Source organism: Saccopteryx bilineata, chromosome 4, assembly GCF_036850765.1.
Source record: "Saccopteryx bilineata isolate mSacBil1 chromosome 4, mSacBil1_pri_phased_curated, whole genome shotgun sequence".
NCBI classification, from domain to species: domain Eukaryota; kingdom Metazoa; phylum Chordata; class Mammalia; order Chiroptera; family Emballonuridae; genus Saccopteryx; species Saccopteryx bilineata.
The window spans coordinates 289,254,623-289,274,408 of record NC_089493.1 but is presented as its reverse complement, the minus strand read 5'-3'; the positions used below and the strand labels follow the sequence as shown (position 1 = coordinate 289,274,408).

At 51.8% G+C, this 19,786-nt stretch overlaps 1 protein-coding gene across 2 annotated transcripts in view; it reads right to left on the bottom strand.

The window, feature by feature from the left end:
- LMF1 (lipase maturation factor 1) overlaps nucleotides 1-19,786 on the bottom strand; it is a 108,927-nt gene that overhangs the window by 7,532 nt on the left and 81,609 nt on the right. For both annotated transcript variants that reach the window (XM_066275376.1, XM_066275377.1), the window contains one exon: nucleotides 18,200-18,367. In XM_066275376.1, the coding sequence (XP_066131473.1) occupies nucleotides 18,200-18,367 (168 nt within the window). The remainder of the gene's footprint in view (nucleotides 1-18,199; nucleotides 18,368-19,786) is intronic.

The following is a 19,786-nucleotide window of genomic DNA, read 5'->3' as shown; positions in this document are numbered from 1 at the left end:
GAGCAGAACCGGATGCTCATGGGCGTCTGTTAAGTGAGCCAGTGACCAAGTCGATACACTTCTGAAGAGACTGAGAAAAATATGACAAGTTGCAAATAAACAGCACCCACAATGAAAGTGGTAAAATCACCGCAGAAACAAGAGGAATAAAAAGGGAACTTTATGAAGTTCAATGTATAATGATACTGGCACACCTAACCGGGCGGACACAATTCTGAAAGCAACAAGACCGTGACAAGCCAACAGTCACTGACCAGGTAGGGCCACCGTCTCACCACCCAGGTGACTTGCCAGGTGTCGACGCATCCGGAGAGCGGATGGCCTGGTCTGGTGCTGTTACTGTGGAAACACGTGGAGAGAGGGAGGGAGCAGCCACGGAAGGACACGAGATGACCCATGCAGGGAGGAGGGGCTGCCCCACCTCCACCAAGGGTGCGTCCTCCTTGGATGGTGGGCAGGGACGTGTCATCTCTGTGTGGCCCAGCCCCAGCCCTACCTCCACCAAGGACGCGTCCTCCTTGGATGGCGGGCAGGGACGTGTCATCTCTGTGTGGCCCAGCCCCAGCCCCACCTCCACCGAGGGCGCGTCCTCCTTGGATGGCGGGCAGGGACGTGTCATCTCTGTGTGGCCCAGCCCCAGCCCCACCTCCACCGAGGGCGCGTCCTCCTTGGATGGCGGGCAGGGACGTGTCATCTCTGTGTGGCCCAGCCCCAGCCCCACCTCCACTGAGGGGGCGTCCTCCTTGGATGGCGGGCAGGGACGTGTCATCTCCGTGTGGCCCAGCCCTAGTCCCACCTCCACCGAGGGGGCATCCTCCTTGGATGGCGGGCAGGGACGTGTCATCTCTGTGTGGCCCAGCCCCAGCCCCACCTCCACCGAGGGGGCATCCTCCTTGGATGGCGGGCAGGGACATGTCATCTCTGTGTGGCCCAGCCCCAGTCACCTCTGTTCTCCAAGGCTGAGCAAAACGCAGCTGATGCCCCAGCCCCTCTTCTGAATTTTAATTAAAGATGGTCTCGGTCCTGGCAAATTGGGAGAACACGAACGAGGTCACAGACGCCGGCTAATGAGAGTCTGCAGGAGGGGCCGGCTTTTGATCGGTCAAGTCGGTTTTATGGATCACGACGGAGTTTTATGATGTGTGACAGGAGAGATTATGGATTCACAGCTCTCCCTTGATTAATTTGGAAAACTAGTTTGGCTCTGAGCCCCAGAATAATTATTTCTTATTTTTCTCTGTCTGTGATGTTAACAACCCCTAAATCAGAAAACATGGCCCAGCCTGTACCCGCTCTGGGCCGGCGGTCTCTCCTGCCAGCTCCTCTTGGCCCCACAGGGTCCCCAGGCCTCTGGGATGCTCTGGGCAGATGGGCTTCTTGCTGAAATCTGTGGAACGTCACTGGCTCCTGAAAGCCTGCAGCGGCTCTGTGCCCACACCCCAGCCCCTCTTCCATCATGGGGGAGGGTGGGGCTGTGGACTGACCCTGTCGCAGGGCCGTGGCGGGGCCGTGGCGGGCGCCTGGCGTCCTGTGGCCACTCCAGCTCTGGCCCTTTCACACGCCCCTGTGAGTGGTCTGGGCCTGAGACTCGCCCAGATGAGACGGGAGCATCCCTCACACGTCCCTCCTCCTGAGGGTCTGACCTCCGGTTCTCATCCCCACAGACCTCTGGGCCTGCTCAGCTCCTCCGTCTCCCAGCTGTGTTGGCGACTTGCGGGGACGATGTCCCAGAAGCTCAGCTGCTCTGCTGTGCCCCCCTCTCTGGGATCTTGGCTGCTCGCGGTCTGGCTGCCCGGTGGCTCTGCGCCTTCTGCTAAAGGCCTCACACTGTATCTGGCACGGCTCAGTGGACAGCTGGGCTGCTGCACCCGGAGTCACCCCCCTCGGTGGCTCAGCTGGGTAGCTAGGGCCCACTGTGCAGCGGGGATCAGGACAAGGACAAGCCACTCCCCTGAGGGGCCGCTGTCTGGGGCCATGTGCTGAGGAAGCACTGCTGACCCTTCCCTGCCTGGGTCACAGCTGAGACGGCCGCTCATGCCGAGGAGACCCAGAGCATGGCAGCTCTTGCACTAAGAATGTGACACGCTGCCCCTCGGCTCCAGGGAACATGCAGTGCGGGCCGGATAGAGGGAGGACAGTCAGCTTCTGCCCACAGTCCCCGCAGACCTCGGGGAGGGGTGGCTCCTGAAGTCCCCCTCTGGCCCAGCCAGGACACTCTTCTCATGTGCTGGGAGGAGAATGGGGTGCAGGGCGTGTGGGGAACAACCTGCCCTCGGAGCCGGCCCCGCAGGCGGCTGACAGACACTGAGCAGCTGCCTTCTCACCACTCTCCACCGAAGAGCCCTCGTGCCCTGGGACGCCCTGTCCTGTGCAGCTGCTGGCCTCTGGAGAAGCACTGGAACCCACCTCGACCCCTGAGGGATCTGTGGGCCACACACTCTCTCCATAAATGCTCATACCACCAGCAGACATGGCCCCGGGACCGGCAAGACTGAGCAGGGTGGCCTGGTGGCCTGCTGGGGGCGCTGACCTGCCCAGGGAGTCCCCCTGCAGCAGGCCTGCTTGCCCGACCTCTTCCCATCGGTCGGCGTGCATGCGCACCGAGGCGCCATCTCACCTTCTGGCCGTTCACGGCTCCTCTGGACCCCAGAAGGCCCGGAGCAGGGAGAGGTGTCCGGGGAAGCCCAGGCCAACACACCGCTAACTTGAACAGACCTTGAGCAGTATACGGCATTTATCCACCTCTAGCCTCATATGATAAGGAGCATAACGGGAAGAATTGTGTCAGGTGAGAAGCCAACCGGAGACTGCTGAAGCCTGGGTCAGCGGTCTGGAAAATGGACTTGAGAACTCCTTCCTGAATGTGGTGCAGAAATGGGAGAACTGATGAAGGGAACGGCTCAGCGAAGTCAACGGCTTCACAATCAACTTTCCAGGGAGAGAACGACGTGAAAAGCAAGAACAAAATTCCCCAGGCCGAAGCCGCCAGGCCTCGGAGGCGCCGGGCGGGTCACAGGAGCAGGACGCCGCCCACGCACGAGCTCACGGGTTCTCTCGTTTCTAAGGGTGAATTAGAAGTAAAAACATGATAAACATTTAGATTGAAAATGTAAAGAGTGAGTAAAAGGTGAAGAAGGAAAGCAAGGGAAAGGTGGTCTGAGAAGTGTCAATCAAGCCTGTAGTCTGAAGAGCCGAACACGAGGTAGGGGCGCAGTGCGGGCGGCGCTCCGGGAGAAGGACCCTCGCCCCGCTCTCAGTCTGCGCGGACGCGGGTCCTTGGTGAGGGCAGAGAAAGGGTCCCATTCACGGCCGCCCACTCCCCGCTTGTGAACAGGCAGGCCGGGCACGGCAGGGCGGGCAGGGCACACATCTGCGTAGTCACGGGACTTCCTGGCAGCAGCGAGCGTGTTTGAAAGGATAATCGGGATGCAGCCACTGCGTCTGGCTCCCAGCTGAGACAGGACCTGGACAATGTGGCTCAGTGTCCGCCCCATCCCATCTCCAAACACCCACCTCTGGGAACAAGGACTGAGAGGAGAGTCCCAGGGACACACCGCCCCCAGCGCCCTCCCGCACCCCCATTCGGCATGCTTCCCTGAAACCATGTGGGATGGCGCTTTCGGGCGTGCGCTTCCTCCCACCGTGTGGAGCGGACCTGGTGAGAGAGGGCGCAGGGGTCCCAGAACCGCGCACAGAGGAGCGGCCGCGTGTGCTCGCCTCCACCCGCCTCCACCCCCAGGAGCAGGGCCCAAGTCCGTGCCATCCGTTTCTGCCTCCTCACTCTGACTCCACATTCCAGGGATGACAGTTTTTAAGGTTAAAACCCCACCAGAGATTTCTGCATCAGGTCATGAGGGAGGAAGTAGCACTGGAGCCTCCATGGCCAACACAAACAACTGGATACCGAACAAAACAGATGAAGCAACTGTTGTGTGACATGTGGCTGTGGGCCCTGCAGGACTCTTGACTCAAGAGAGAAGGGAAACAAACAGACCTGGAGCGGCCTCAGCGCTCCCTGTGTGGAGGCATTTAGCGGACTCCCACAGGGAGGGGGCCTCCGGAGGGCCGAACCTGGAGCAGGACAGGTCAAGGGGCTGGTGCTCGCCACACAGGAGGCAGCACAGGGACAAGGAGTTGTAGGAATCCGTACGTGCCCCCGTGAGTCTCTGCCAACCACTGCTCTTACAGGCCCAGGAGAGAGCACCACCAGGAGGCCTGGCAGCACCCCAGCCCACACAGGTTTGGGAGGTGTTCGGGCTCTGAGGAGCCGGCGTGAAAAGACCTCGTGGAAAGCCAGCGGAGAACCCCTCCACGCAGGGCTGCAGTGAAGTCTGCTTTAGATCCACTCAGAGGATCTGAAGACAAGTATCAAGATGATGACACCAATTTGCCAGTAAATCAACTGTTTGTCAGGAGAGAATTCGACGCCACAACACAATGGCCAGTATCTAATCAACAGTTAACAGATGGGGCAAGTTAGTAGCAGCATGCCAGCCATCGCTTGGCATAAAGGATTGATTGACTGGTCGACACAGAATCAGAAACAGGAGACAGTCAGTAAAGGAGAATGCTAAAGCAGCTACGGTCAATAAAATTTTTTAAAGGATTTAAAAGAAAGCATGGTCCTAACTAAAAGAAATAGGAAAATGATAAAGAAGAACCAAGAGGCAATTTGAGATTTAGAAAAGTAATATATGAAATGCAAAGCTTACTGGAGAGGCTTTGGACAAAACTCACACAGAGAAAGAGAAAAGTTGGTGGCCGAGTAAGACCTTCCTCAACCGAAGCAGAGTGCACTGGAGCCGGCGGTCCTCACGGACCCGGGGAACAACGTGCTCCGGTCTAAAACGTGTGCTTTAGGTCCCAGAAAGAGGTCGGCAGGAACAGCAATGAAGAAATCATGCCCCCAAATCCTCCTCACTTGATGAAAACTATAAATGCACAGATCAGAGAAGCCTAAGTAATCCTAAGAAGGACAAACACAAAGAAATCCACACCATGGTGCATCAAATCAAACTACTGAAAACCAGTGAAAAGGGGAAAAATGTGGAAGCAGCCCATGGGGGAGCTCCATGGCAAAGAGGACAGAGGACAAGGACTTGGGCAAAAACGACAGAGGCGTCTTCATCGGAAGAAAACACCGTCGAGCTGCAGCATCACAGCTGGAAAAACCCCTCAGGAGAGGGTGGGTGCAGTCAAGACATCCACCAGCAGCCTCCACAAAGACATGTTACAAATTGAACGGAACATTCTTGAGCAGAAGGGACGGGGTTCCTGTGGAGACTTGGGTCTGTACAGAGGCAAGTAGAGCATAAGAAATGGTGACTATGTGGATTAATAGTAAATATATGAAAAATATCTCCTGAATTGCTTTTAAAAATAATTGACTAATCCCTGGCCGGTTGGCTCAGCGGTAGAGCGTTGGCCTGGTGTGCAGGAGTCCCGGGTTCGATTCCCGGTCAGGGCACACAGGAGAGGTGCCCATCTGCTTTCTACCCCTACCCCTCTCCTTTCTGTCTGTCTCTTCCCCTCCTGCAGCCAAGGCTCCATTGGAGCAAAGATGGCCCAGGCGCTGAGGATGGCTCTGTGGCCTCTGCCTCAGGCGCTAGAATGACTCTGGATGCAGCAGAGTGACGCCCCAGGGGGGCGGAGCATCACCCCCTGGTGGGCATGCCAGGTGGATCTGGTCGGGCGCATGCGGGAGTCTGTCTGACTGCCTCCCCGTTTCCAGCTTCGGAAAAATGAAAAAAAAAATTGACTATTTACAACAGTTTGAACATGATGATTGTGGTTGTTGAAAACAATGTTTCAAAAATTATTCAAAGATTATCATGGTGAATGAAAATATCCACACAGAACACTGTGTAAGCTGTGATCATAGCTGGGCACGCACACTTTTGTGGCAGGAAACCCCACCACAGCCTCAGCCCATAGACCTTCTTAGAAACTGTCTTGGACTATTTTTAAGCCCCAGGCGGGCAGTGGCTGGCCTCAGGGTGCCCTGTGCTTCTTGCTGAGCAGTGCCTGGCACAGCACTGGTGGCAACAGGCCTCAGGGGCTGCACAGCCTTTTCCATGCTCCTCGAGCCCAGCACAGGTAGTGACCAACCACAGATCGCTTTGTAGTTCTACCACGTGGCCCTGGGCCAGGCACAGGCAGCAGTTGACATAGGTCTGCACCAGAGCTCTGCCCAAGAGGTCCCAGAACCAACACACTCAGTGGCTGCCTTCAAACCACACCAGAGCAACACCTGACTAACTCCATAAACACCACACCCAATGGGTGGTCTCGGCAGGCGCCAAATCCCAGTCCGTAGGGTCAGCCCTTCCATAGCAGTTCCTCCACTGTGGTGGTGGTCAGTCCTCATAGCCCGTCAACCTGAGGGTCAACCCCACCCACTGATGCACCCACAGCAATCAAGGCTCAACTACAACAGGAGGGCACACACAACTCACAAAAGAGACACCTACTAATAGGAACAAACACCGGAAGGCAGCCAATATGAGGAGATAAAGAAATATGTCCCAAATCAAAGAATAGGAAAAAAATGAAAACCAAATGATCCCAAATCTATGGGACACAGCTAAAGCGGGGAAATTCACAGCAATACAGGACTATCTCAAGAATAAGAAAAATCTCAAATGAACGATCTTACCTTACATCTAAAGCAACCAGGAAAAAGAAACAAATAAAGCCCAAAGTGAATAGACAGAAGGACATAATAAATATCAGAGCAGAAATAAACGAAGTAGAATCTAAAAAAATACAAGAGTTTAATGAAACCAAGAGTGGTTATTTATTTGTGAGAGAGATGAGAAGCATCAACTCATAGTTGCAGCACTTTAGTTGTTCATTGACTGCTTCTCATACGTGCCCTGAATGAGGGACTCCAGCCAAGCCAGTGACTCCTTGCTCAAGCCAGCGACCTTGGACTTCAAGCCAGCGACCATGGGATCATGTCTATGATCCCACACTCAAGCCGGCAACCCCCTGCTCAAGTTGGTGAACTTGTTCTCAAGCCAGATGAGCCCACGCTCAAGCCAGAGACCTCGGTGTTTCAAGCCTGGGTCCTCAGTGCCCCAGGTCGATGCTCTATCCACTGTGCCACCACCTGGTCAGGCAAGAGCTGGTTCTTTGAAATGCTAAACAAAATTGATAAACCTTTAAGCAGACTAAAAAAAATGAGGACCCAAATAAATAAAATCAGAAATGAAAGAGAAATGACAACTGACATCACAGAAATACAAAGGATTATAAGAAAGTACTGCAAACAATTAAATGCCAACAAATTGGACAATCTGGAAGAAATTAATAAATTCCTAGAAACATATACTCTTCCAAGAAGAAAGAGAAAATATGGACAGACTGCTAACTACTAATGAAATCAAATCAGTAATTAAAAAGCTCCCAACAAACAAAATCCTGGAGTGAATGGCTTCACAACTGAATTTTACCAAACAAAGAAGAATTAACTCCCATCTATCCTTCTCAAACTATAGTGTATTACAAAAAAATTCAAGAGGAGGGGAGGCTTCCAAGTTCATTTTACGAGGTCAGCATTACCCTGATTTCAAAACCAGATGAAGACATTACAGAAAAAGAAAATTATAGCCAATATCCCTGGTGAACACAGATGCAAAAATCTTCAACAAGTATAAGCAAACTGAATTCAGCAATAAATCAAATAGATCATACACTATGATCAAGTAGGATTTATTACTGGAAGGCAAGTTTGGTTCATACCCACAAATCAATTACTGAGATACACCACATAAACAAAGTGACACATAAAAATCATATGATCCTACGCTAGCTATTAGAGAAATGCAAATCAAAACTACAATAAGATACCACTTCACACCTGTTAGATTGGCTGTTCTCAACAAGATAGGTAATAACAAGTGTTGGAGAAGCTGTAGAGAAAAAAAAACCCCTTCATTCACTGCTGGTGGGAATGTAAACCGGTACAGCCTTTATGGAAGGCAGTATGGCAGTTCTTCAAAAAATTAAGAATAGAGCTACCACGTGAGCCAGCGACCCCCCTACTGGGTATTTTCCTGAACCACTTGACAACATTGGTATGCAGACACATGCACCCCCATGTTTGTCACAGCATTATTCACAGTGGCCAAACGTGGAAACAACCAAAGGGTCCTCGATAGAGGACTGGATAAAGATGCGGTACATATATACGATGGAATACTAACTACTCAGCCATAAGAAATGATGACAAATTGCCATTTATGACAACACGGATGAACCTTGAGAACATTGTACTAAGTGAAATAAGCAAATCAGAAAAAGCTAAGAACTATATGATCTTACATGTAGGTGGGACTCATGGACATAGTTAAGAGTTCCCAGGGGAAAGGAGTGGGGGGGGGAGTAAAGGGGAACAAATATGATGATGGAAAATTATTTGACTTTGGATGATGGGCACACAACACAATCAACAGTTCAAATGCTATAAAAATGTTTACCTGAACTAATGTACTCGTCTTGATCAATGACACCCCATTCAAGTTTCTTTTTTCCTCCCTCCCTCCCTCCCTCCCTCCCTCCCTCCCTTCCTTCCTTCCTCCCTCTCTCTCTTTCTTTTTCTTTCTTTTTTAAGTGAGAGAAAGGGAGATAGTGAGACACACTCTTGCACATACTCTGACTGAGATCTACCCAGCAACCCCTGTCTGGAGCTAATGCTTGAATCAACCAAGCTATTTTTAGTGCCTGAGGCTGATGCTCAGATCAACTGAGCTATCCCTCAGCATCTGGGACAATGCTCTAACCCAGTGTTTTTCAACCAGTGTGCCGTGAGACATGGTCAGGTGTGCCGTAGGGAAATTAAACATGGGTCTCCAAAGTACGGCCCGCGTGCTGAATACGGCCCGCCACCAGCTGCCTCCATCCGAACATAAACATTCCCCTCACAATCCGTCCAGCTATCAGCGACAGGAAGAGAGGAGGCACAGGGACCACTCACTGACCAATCACCTTCTAGGATTCATCCCGACCACTAGCGATGAACCAATAGTAGGCCACCTCTCATCCACACCCAGGAAGGTCCCCGCTCGGCTGCCACGCACTTGTCATTGTGTGGCCATGGCGAGTAGTTGAAGCTGCTACTCCTCCCCATGGTCCCGATTTCTAATCCTGGTCAGGACTGGAGGTAAATGTTGCCACCACTAGATGAAGCCTCAGCCTCAGCTGGTTATGTCTATCCTGATGGTGTATATAGATATTTGACCTTTTTCTTTTTAAAAGAGGCCCCCGCAGAGGATGATATACAATGCATCACAATGCATCACAATGTTATCTATATTGTATATGGCCTCCTGAAGGGTCATCTTCTTTTTTTTTTTTTTGTATTTTTCTGAAGCTGGAAACAGGGAGTGACAGTCAGACAGCCTCCCGCATGCGCCCGACCGGGATCCACCCGGCACGCCCACCAGGGGCAACGCTCTGCCCACCAGGGGGCGATGCTCTGCCAGGCGTCGCTCTGCTGCAACCAGAGCCACTCTAGCGCTTGGGACAGAGGCCAAGGAGCCATCCCCAGCACCCGGGCCATCCTTGCTCCAATGGAGCCTTGGCTGCGGGAGGGGAAGAGAGAGACAGAGAGGAAGGAGGGGGCGGGGGTGGAGAAGCAAATGGGCGCCTCTCCTATGTGCCCTGGTCGGGAATCGAACCCGGGTTCCCTGCACGCCAGGCCGATGCTCTACCGCTGAGCCAACCGGCCAGGGCAGGGTCATCTTCTTAAAGAGCTCAAATCTCTATATACACCATCAAAACAGAACCAAGGCCCCTGCACCCAGCTGACCATGAGATTTGAACCCACAACCTCAGGGAGAACTCTAGTATTTATCAGAATCCTTACCTAGAAAGCAAACTTCTCAATCTGACAGTAGAGATGCTCTGAGGACTTATGATGTTATACAAGTACCCAACATTTTCTAAAATTGATTTTGTCCAGTCTCTATATAGAGAGAGTATTTGCCAAACTGATTTGAATCCACAACTTTGATGAAAGCTCCAGTATCTATTAGCAGGACTGTATATATGAGGGGATACATGGGACTGTATATATGAGGGGTTACATGGGACTGTATGTATGAGGTTACATGGGACTGTATGTATGAGGTTACATGGGACTGTATGTATGAGGTTACATGGGACTGTATATATGAGGGGTTACATGGGACTGTATGTATGAGGTTACATGGGACTGTATATATGAGGGGTTACATGGGACTGTATGTATGAGGTTACATGGGACTGTATATATGAGGGGTTACATGGGACTGTATGTATGAGGTTACATGGGACTGTATATATGAGGGGTTACATGGGACTGTATGTATGAGGTTACATGGGACTATATATGAGGGATTACATGGGACTGTATGTATGAGGTCACGTGGGACTGTATGTATGAGGTCACGTGGGACTGTATGTATGAGGTTACGTGGGACTGTATAAGAGGGGATGTTACATGGACTGTATATGAGGGGATGTTACGTGGGACTGTATTTATAAGGGGATGTTACGTGGGACTGTATATATGAGGGGGTTATCCTTTTTTATTTAACTTTTTTTTTTAATAAATGTAATTTATTTAAACTTTAAATAAATTCTAACAGTTAGATTGTCATTTTTGGTAGGTGGTGTGCCCCAGGATTTTGTAAATGTAAAAAAATGTGCTGCGGCTCAAAAAAGGTTGAAAATCACTACTCTAACCAATTGAGCTGCTGGCTGCAAAAGGGAAAGAGGGAGAGAAGGAGGAAAGAGAGAGGGAATGAAACAGATGGTTACTTTTCTTGCATGCCCTGACTGGGAGTTGAACCCAGCCAGGCTGATGCTCTATCCACTGAGCCAGCCAGCCAGGGCCAATTTAATTTCTAAATAATAAAAAAGTCATATGATCATATCAACAGATGCAGAAAAAGCATGACAAAATCTAGCATCCATTTATGATAAAAACTCTCAGCAAAGTGAAAACAGAGAACATACTTTGACATAACAAAGGCCTTTAAAGGCCTTTCGTGTATTACCAAAAATTCAAGAGGAGGGGAGGCTTCCAAGTTCATTTTACGAGGTCAGCATTACCCTGATTTCAAAACCAGATGAAGACATTACAGAAAAAGAAAATTATAGCCAATATCCCTGGTGACCACAGATGCAAAAATCTTCAACAAACCCACAGCTAATATCATATTTAATGTTGAAAAACTAAAAGCGTTTTCTTTAAGATCAGGAACAAAACAAGGATGTCTACTTTTACCATTTTTATTCAACATAGTACTGGAAGTACTAGCCATAGCAATAAGACAAGTAAAGAAAATAATATGTATTCAAATTGGAAAGGAAGAAGTAAGACTGCCAGTATTTGCAGGTGACATGATACTGTCTAGAGAAAACCTTAAAAATTCCAAAAAACTACTAGAACTGATAAATAAAATTAGCAAAGTTGCAGGATACAAAATTAATATTCAGAAATTGATTGCATTTTTATATACCAATAGTGAACTATCAAAGAGAGAAATTAAGAAAACAATTCCATTTACAATTGCATTGAAAAAAATACCAGGAATAAATTTGACTAAGGAGGTAAGAGACCTCTAACTGAAAAATCACAAGACATTGAAAAAAGAAAATGAAAAAGATACAAATAAATGAAAGCATGCATTGTGTTCAGGGATGGGAAAAATTAGCATCACTAAAATTTCCATACTATCTAAAGCAAGCTATAGATTCAATGCAATTCCTATCAAAACACCAATGGCATTTTTCATAGAACTGGAAAAAATATTCTAAAAATTTATATAGAACCACAAAAGACCCCAAATAGCCACAACAATCTTGAGAAAGAAGAACATAGTTGGAGGTATCATGTTACCTGATATCAAACTATACTACAAGGCTACAACAATCAAAACAGCATGGCACTGGCATAAAAACAGATCAATGGAACAGAATGGAGAACCCAGAAATAAACCCATGCCCATAGGCAGGAACATACAACGGGGTAAGGACGAAATAAGTCAGACAGAGAAAGACAAACGCTGTATGGCTTCACTACATGTTGAATCTAAAACAAAACAAAGATACAAAAGAAAAACAGATTCATAGGGACAGAAAACAAATTGACGGTTGGCAGATGCGGGGAGGGTTGGGGGCTGGGTGGAAAAGGTGGAGGGATTAAGAAGTACACGCTGGCAGTTACAAATAGTCACATAATGTAAAGTACAGCACAGGGAATACAGTTAATGACAGCGTGATAACCATATATGGTGCCAGGCGGGTCCTCGACGTGTCGGGGAAGCACGTCAAAGATTATATAGATGTCTAACCACGATTCTGTCCACATGAAAGTAACACAAAATAATACTGAACGTCAACTGTAACAGGAAAAAACGTGGGACAGTCAGCAGGCGTACCACGGGGCTTTTTCTTCACTTTTTATTTTCCAAATCAGTGATTTTCCATTTAAAACAGGAAAAAAGTGCTACCAGTGGGGCTCTTGGTGCCTCTGGGGTCCACTGGCCACTCCAGACATGTGAGGATCACTCCCCAGTGGCATGAACAATTGGCCCTGAGGTGTCACCCCGGCTCCTGCAAGGAGCAATGAATGCTGCAGAGGCTCCAAGGGGCTTTCCCCGGCTTTGAGTTGGGACCCGGTCATCTTGCTAGCTGTGACCCGAGCCTTCCTTGGGGGACAAATGGCCCGGGTTATTCTCGGTATCTGTAATTGCACAGACCTATGGTGAATAAGGGGTCTGGTGGTAGCCAGTACCGGGCAGATCCGACCAGGGCCCTCAGTGAGCGATAGAACCCCGGGAAAGGGGTCCAGCTGCTGAGCACAGGCAGGGGTGGGACCCACACAGGGTCTTCTTCAGCCTCTGAATAAAGGAATCGGAAAAAGCAACCCACCACCCCACAGCCCCACATAAGCCTCTGGGAGAGGCCTGCATGCCTGCAGCCCTGGGGCTGCCAGCCTGGCTTTGCCTGATGCTGTGGCGGACACGGGCCCGGGCCACACAAGTGAGGACACAGCACAGCTGGGCCCACATAAGCGAGGACACTGCACAGCCCGGGCCACATGAGCGAGGACACAGCACAGCGGGCTGAGACGCCTCCTGGGGGTCAAGCCTTATTCCTGAGGTTCTGGGTGGCACTGATGTGCATTTGACACTGTTACCTGGATGGATAGTAGCTTTAAATCAATGCCTGGTGACACCAGTCCTGCTTCCTAAAGAGGTCACGTTAGCCCAGCCTCAGCCCTCTGCCCAGGGGCCTGCAGCTCTGGCTGCAGACCTGGTGCAGGAGGCACATGGGGCCAGTCCCAGGGAGGGCCATTTCTCTGTACAGCCGCAGGGGCACCAGCCCCAACCGAAGCCTGCTCCACATGACCATGACCCAGAATGTTCCGGTGCAACAGGCTCCTCAAGGCCCGACAGTTTTATCTGGGTGAGAACTAAGAAGTGCGCTTTGAAAGGCATGGCTACGTGGCCCTGAATGACCTCTGAGCAGTGCCTGGCCCTCCTGGGGTTCCTGTCGTAGGGGGTACTGGGTTGGGGGGGCCCGAGCACAGCATATTTCCAAAGAACCCTGCAGGTCATCCTAAGGTGAGCGCAGCTGGGTGGCCCTGACCTAAAGAACTAGGGTTCAACAGGGCACAGTTTTGGGGATGAAACTCTGTTTCTAATAAAGCAACGGAAACCATGGGGACATCACTCGGCCGTGCTCAGTGCTCTTGTCAGGCACCCACGCCCCGTTGACTGCCCCATCCATCTGCAGTCACGTGCATGGTCCCTGCGTGCTGTGATCTTTCCCAGCATCGCTGCAGCGTCTCCTCCAAGGGAAATGAATCGGTCAGGCCGTGCATCTGTGTTTACGCCAGCCGGTGGAGCCCTCAGTGCACCCTCAGCGCACCACGCCGCCCATGGGACACCCAAATGGGACAGGAAGATGAGCAGCGAGCACTGGAATCTCAGGCCCAGGAGACGCTGCGGCAGATGTTTTAGGATGACACAACACGACCCCAAGGAGGGAGGGATGGGCTTCTGGAGCTCCCAGCTGGGCTCTCAGCTTGCACGGCCTTGCAGAGGACACACGCATACTTGCGGGGGACTTTCTGCAGCCAGGAGTGCAGGGGCAGGTATGCTGCGACCCCAATCTGGGCCCGGAACCCAGGGCCCGTGGAGGCAGAATGCTGTGCCCACACTCAGGGCGAAAGCCTCTGGCTGCCCCTCCCGAGTCTCTCCCTCAGGTCTGTGGCTTGGCATTAGAGCGGGGGTCTGAGGCTGGGGCACTGCGCCTCTCCTACTAGACAATGGCCTTGCAGAATCCTCGGAACAGCTGTGTAAACGCAGCGTGGGAGGAGGTAAGGTGCTCACATCCTCAGTCCTCTCCCAGGGGAATGAACGGAAACAAACAGAACCAGAGACGCCTCTTGGGGTCCCAGGCACAGAGACAGGAGCTCGGCCCCCGTCAGGGCACCTCGTGAACCCATGGGGCGCACCAAACACGAGCCACTTCCCAACGTGACTGACACGCCCAGCCCAGTACAGCAGCTCCGCAGAGAGCTAAACAACTGCTCTGAGTCTACGCCCTGAGGCCCCTAAACCTGACACCCCACGCTGCCTGCCCGGGCACCGGACACGCTGCAGCTGGGCTAGCTGGCCTCTCTGATTTGGACAGCTGAGGCCCGACCCCTGAGGGGCAACAGACCAGGTGTCGGAGAAAAGCCACCGCTCTGGGGTTCTCCTGCCTTGTCCTGGGCATGGCGGGGGCTGGAGAGGACAGCGCAGGGGACATGCCTGGACCGGGGACGCCCAGGCCTTCAGGGGCTGGAACGCAAACATGTGGCTGGTCTTCGACTGTAGCATCCAGAGCCGGAGGTTGGCAGCAAAGCCCTTCGAGGTCCAGCTCTGGCCTTCCCCTGCCTCGTGTTCCTGTGCCACCAGCAGCCACCACTGTCCACCAGGGCCACAGACCCTAGAACTGGGTGGAGACCTAGCCATTTGGGCTGAGACTGCTGGGAGCTATCTAGACCTGAGCCCTGAGGCCATTTCCCCTGCCCCCCACCCCCTGGGTGTCAGGAGCCCTGGCTGGGGTTGGTATTCAGATCTACTGCCAGGCCAGGTCCCGACAGCTGGTCCGTGTCCTGATGCACCCAACGTGAGACTCGAGCCAAGCGCCCTGTGAACAGACGAGGGCGTGCTGAGGCCACTGGCTCAGTGGTCACTGTACGGATCTCCCCAGACCTCATTTTCCACAGGCACTGGTAACCACCCTTCCTTCGATTATTTTTTTAGGTAATATGTAACTTGCTTTCCATTAGTGATTGTCAAAGCTGGCTTCGGGTTACTCAGACAGAAAGCCAGTCAGTGTAACCCGAGGGGTGCCTGGAGGGTCCCCACAGACCCAGTGGAGTTTATAGCCCTGAGAGGGTCCCACTGATGCAGTGCTTGTAAAAGCAGCAAAAGCAGTGACTAATTAATGCCCTGCAGCCCCAAGAGTGGGTCTTGGTCACCGGTCACCGTGGTGGCCATGAAGTCAGGGCCTCCTCAGACAACAGGGGAGAGGCACCCATCTCTAGCATGAGGTGGCACCCATCCTGGTGGATGCTCAAGTCTCCACGGGAAGCCTCTTCCCACTGGCTTGTGATCACAGGGCCACAGGGCCTAATGGCATGTGGAGCGGGCACAGTGCAAGGGTCACTGGCCAGCCAGGGCTCTATACCCAGCCAACTCCGGCAAGTTTATGCATCAACTGTGGCACATCCAGACAATGGGATGTCATTCAGCAATGAAAAGAAATGAGCTCTTAAGTAACAGAAAGACAAGAGGAACCTCAAATGCATATTACTACCTACAGAAGCCAGTGTGAAAGGCTACATCCTGGATGATTCCTACATGACACTTAAAAAGGCAAAGCTATGGAGACAGGAAGTAGATCAGTGGTTGCCGGGGGCAGGGGAGGAATGATCTAGAGAGCACAGAGACTTTCTGGGCCAGTGACGATACTCACTCTCTGGATGGTACTATTAATACAATGGTGGGTACACGGCACTGTGCTTCTGTCCAAACCCACAGCTAGTACAACGTCCAGAGTGAACTGTAGTATAAACTAGGAACTTCAGTTAATATAAATAATAAAGTATCAAGCTCTGGCCCTGGCCCGATAGCTCGGTTGGTTATAGCATTGTCCCAAAGTGCAGAGCTTGCTGGTTCAATCCCTGGTCAGGGCACATATAGGAACAGATCGATGTTCCTCTCTCTCTCTCTCTCTCTGTTTCTATCTTCCTCTTCCTCTCTTGCTAAAAATCAATAAACAAAAATTTTAAAAATAACAAAGTATCAATGTTGGCTCATCAGTTTTAACAAATGTATCACAAGATGTTCACAACAGGGGAGGGATAAGGGAATCTGTTATACTCTGCTCAGTTTTCTGTCCACCTACAACTGTTCTGAACAGTCTCTTAATGAAAACACAAAAAAATAGAGGACAATCACTGGGGCAGTGACAGTGGGTGAGCAGGTAGGGACAGACGGTTAGAGCATTCTAAGGCTGTAGGGCCGTCGTGGTGGCAAAGACAGGGATTAAATTTAGACTTTCAGTTGGTTAACGAAGCATGTGCTCACTGGAAAAAAACAGAGTGTATAACTTACTAATTAGGAGAGGAAAATTATGGAATGAAAAAAAAGAAACAGAAAAGGAAAGCTAAAAGGGACAAAAAGAAAGCAACAAAGATGTGGAAATGAACCCAGACACAAGTCGAGATGCGTGGACTCGTTATGTAAGAGAATGAACGTAGCCTCAGTTTGCAGAGAATGCTGCTCTGCGCGTGACAGGGGCCAGGCTAGAGAAAAGGACACGGGCCGCAAAGAGAAGGTCATAAGTCCAGGTGCAGTAAGTATATACAAGAGAATACTATGACTGTGTGTGTGTGTGTGTGTGAGAGAGAGAGAGAGAGACAGAGAGAGGGACAGATAGGGACAAACAGACAAGAAGGGAGATGAGAAGCATCAGTTCTTCATTGCGGCACCTTAGTTGTTCATTGATTGCTTTCTCATATGTGCCTTGATCGTGGGGCTATAGCAGAGCGAGTGACCCTTGCTCAAGCCAGTGACCTTAGGCTCAAGCTGGTGAGTCTTGCTCAAATTAGATGAGCCCACGCTCAAGATGGTGACCTTGGGGTCTCGAACCTGGATCCTCCGCATCCCAGTCCAACACTCTATCTACTACGCCACCGCCTGGTCAGGTTATTATGACTTCCTTTGGAGGGGGGGGCAAATAAATTAAAAAACAGATGGAATGAACAAATTCCCAGGAAAATGTTTGCCACTAAAGTTGCCTTCAGAAGAAATGGAAAGCCCGCGTGTCTGACAGCCACCAGACATGAATCAGTGGTCGCAGAGACCGCGAGAGGCCAGTGGCTCACGCGGAAGCACTGCCTCCGTCCTCATAAACTCATTCAGAGAAGGAGGCTGCCTCAGAGAGCTCCACCAGAGTGACGATGAAAGGGGAGCAGGACCAGGTCAGGCGAGCGCAGGACGGGAAATGACAGTCGAATCTCATTCACCGACAGCCATGCAAAACCCAAAACAAAGGATTAGCAAACCGTACCCAGTGACACGTTAAAATGAACAGTATGACCATGTAGAGTTTATCTGAGGAATATAAAATTGGTTCAACACTAGCAGTATTAATGCAATTCACCACATTAATAGATTAAAGGGAAGAAAAGTAGCCTCACAACTGGTGGGGAAAACCCCCCATTTAAATTCAACATCCATTCATCACTAACAATACCCCAAACAAAATTTCCTAGTAAACTAGAAACAGCAGAGAACTTGCTAAAGGCAGCCACAAAAACCAACCCACCAGACAAACAACCGACAGGCACATCTCACTGGGCCGGGGAGCAGCTCCTTTGGCGTCGGAGAGGCCTCACTGCTGGTGCCCGTTGCACCTGCGACCCGACCCCAGACCGCATGCGGACCCCAGAAAACAAGGACGAAAAACAGGAGTGGAACTAGCAGCAGGGGGCCCAGGGGAGCCACGAGGGCACCGCCATTAACAGCATGTAGGTCGTACTCGATAAGGACACACAACAATCAGGACACAGAAATCTCAAATCCCACCAGTGTTTTTTGGGAACCAACAAGTGATGTGCACGGTCACGGGGTCTGCGGGAGCTCACCTGGAACAGGATCTGCAGGGCGCCGTGGAGGAGGCACATCCGCCGTCCGAGGAAGACGAAGAAGGGCACCACGAGCTCCAGGAAGTGGTTGCTGAGTGTCTCCAAACGGTGGACCCACCACGGGGACTGGTGCAGGAAGTAGGCCATGGGGTTGGGCACTGGCTGCGTCTGTGGAACAGAGGCCTGTGAGCTGCGTCCTGAGCCCCACCCTACAGGGGGCCCCAGGCTGCCTGCACGGCCCGTGTGGTGCCCGCCGGCCGGTTGAGGGTGGCGAGTGGGCTTTTGGGGGAAGGTAGTGTCCGGGACTGTCCTGGTTGGGAAAGGCACGGGGGAGGCTGGTGCCATGGCCTTTCCCCGGGCAGCTCACACGCTGCCGAGACACGAGTTGCCAGGACAGAGATGATGGGAGCCTGTGTCTAGGCCCTCTTGGGATGCATGTCGGAGTCATCCTCATCTTGCCTGGTTTCCTGTAATTCTGACACAGACCCATTCAGGGGCCCCGAAGGCCCTGATTATGTGGGAGCTCAGATGCTGGGGAGAGCCTATGGTCAGAGCCCCAAGCAGCACTGGAGAGCCCGTGGGGAAGAGATGGTACTGGGGGCACGGAACTGTGGGCGCCTGTCTCAGGAGAATGCTCACGTGACTGATTTCTGCTTGAAGGGCAATGAAGGCTGGGGGAACAGGGTCCCAGTCCCAAGTGTGTGTTCCTGGGAATACACATACTCAAAGTGGGCAGGCACAATGCATGCCGGGAAGCTTGTGTATTTACTCAGCTGTGCTCCTGGCCACTCCAGGGCCCACCTGACAGGCCCTGTACCTCTGACCACAAGGCCCTGTGCTCACCCAGCCCCCATCTGTTGCTGAGGCGGAGAGCAGGCCATGCAGAAGGTCACGTGGCCATCAACGCTCGGGGGAGCCAACCGTGCCAACACTGTGTGGGGCTGGGCACATTCCTACCCATGAGGGTCCGGATATTCCTGGAACTGAGTTCACTGGCCCATCAGGGAGGCCCCAGTGTGACATTCAGCCGTCGATGGAGGACACAGGTCTCAGTGTGCACAGGGCCCCTCCACGCTGACGAGACACTGGCACTGGCGGCTCCAGACCCAGGTGGACCTGCTGCACCACCTCTAGCAGGAGCTGCCCGCAGACCTCTTTGCTGGTAGAAGGCCCCACTTCTACCACTAGTCCCAGCCAGTCAGTGAAAGTGACTTTGACAAGCTGGCCGCATCCTGCCCATGGTGAGGCGAGGCTAAAATGGGAGCCCCTTGCCCACCCTGGCTGCCCCGGGGGCTCCTGTTATGAACACAGCCTCCTCCACCCACAGCCATCAGACAGAGGGAGCAGGGGGAGGCCTAGGGTCCTCTGCACCCTCCCACTCCAACCCATAAGCAAAGGAGGGCATCATCAAAGCAGGATACGACAACATATCCATGGCGACATCAGCATCATCACTGGCTCCTGGTGAGCTGGCCCTGATCCACTGACCTGGGCAGAGGAGACACCCCGAGTTCCACCCACGGGGATGTGGCCAGCCCAGGTCTCCAGCAGCACAGATGTGGGTCTGAGGACCTTTTCTTCTCCCCA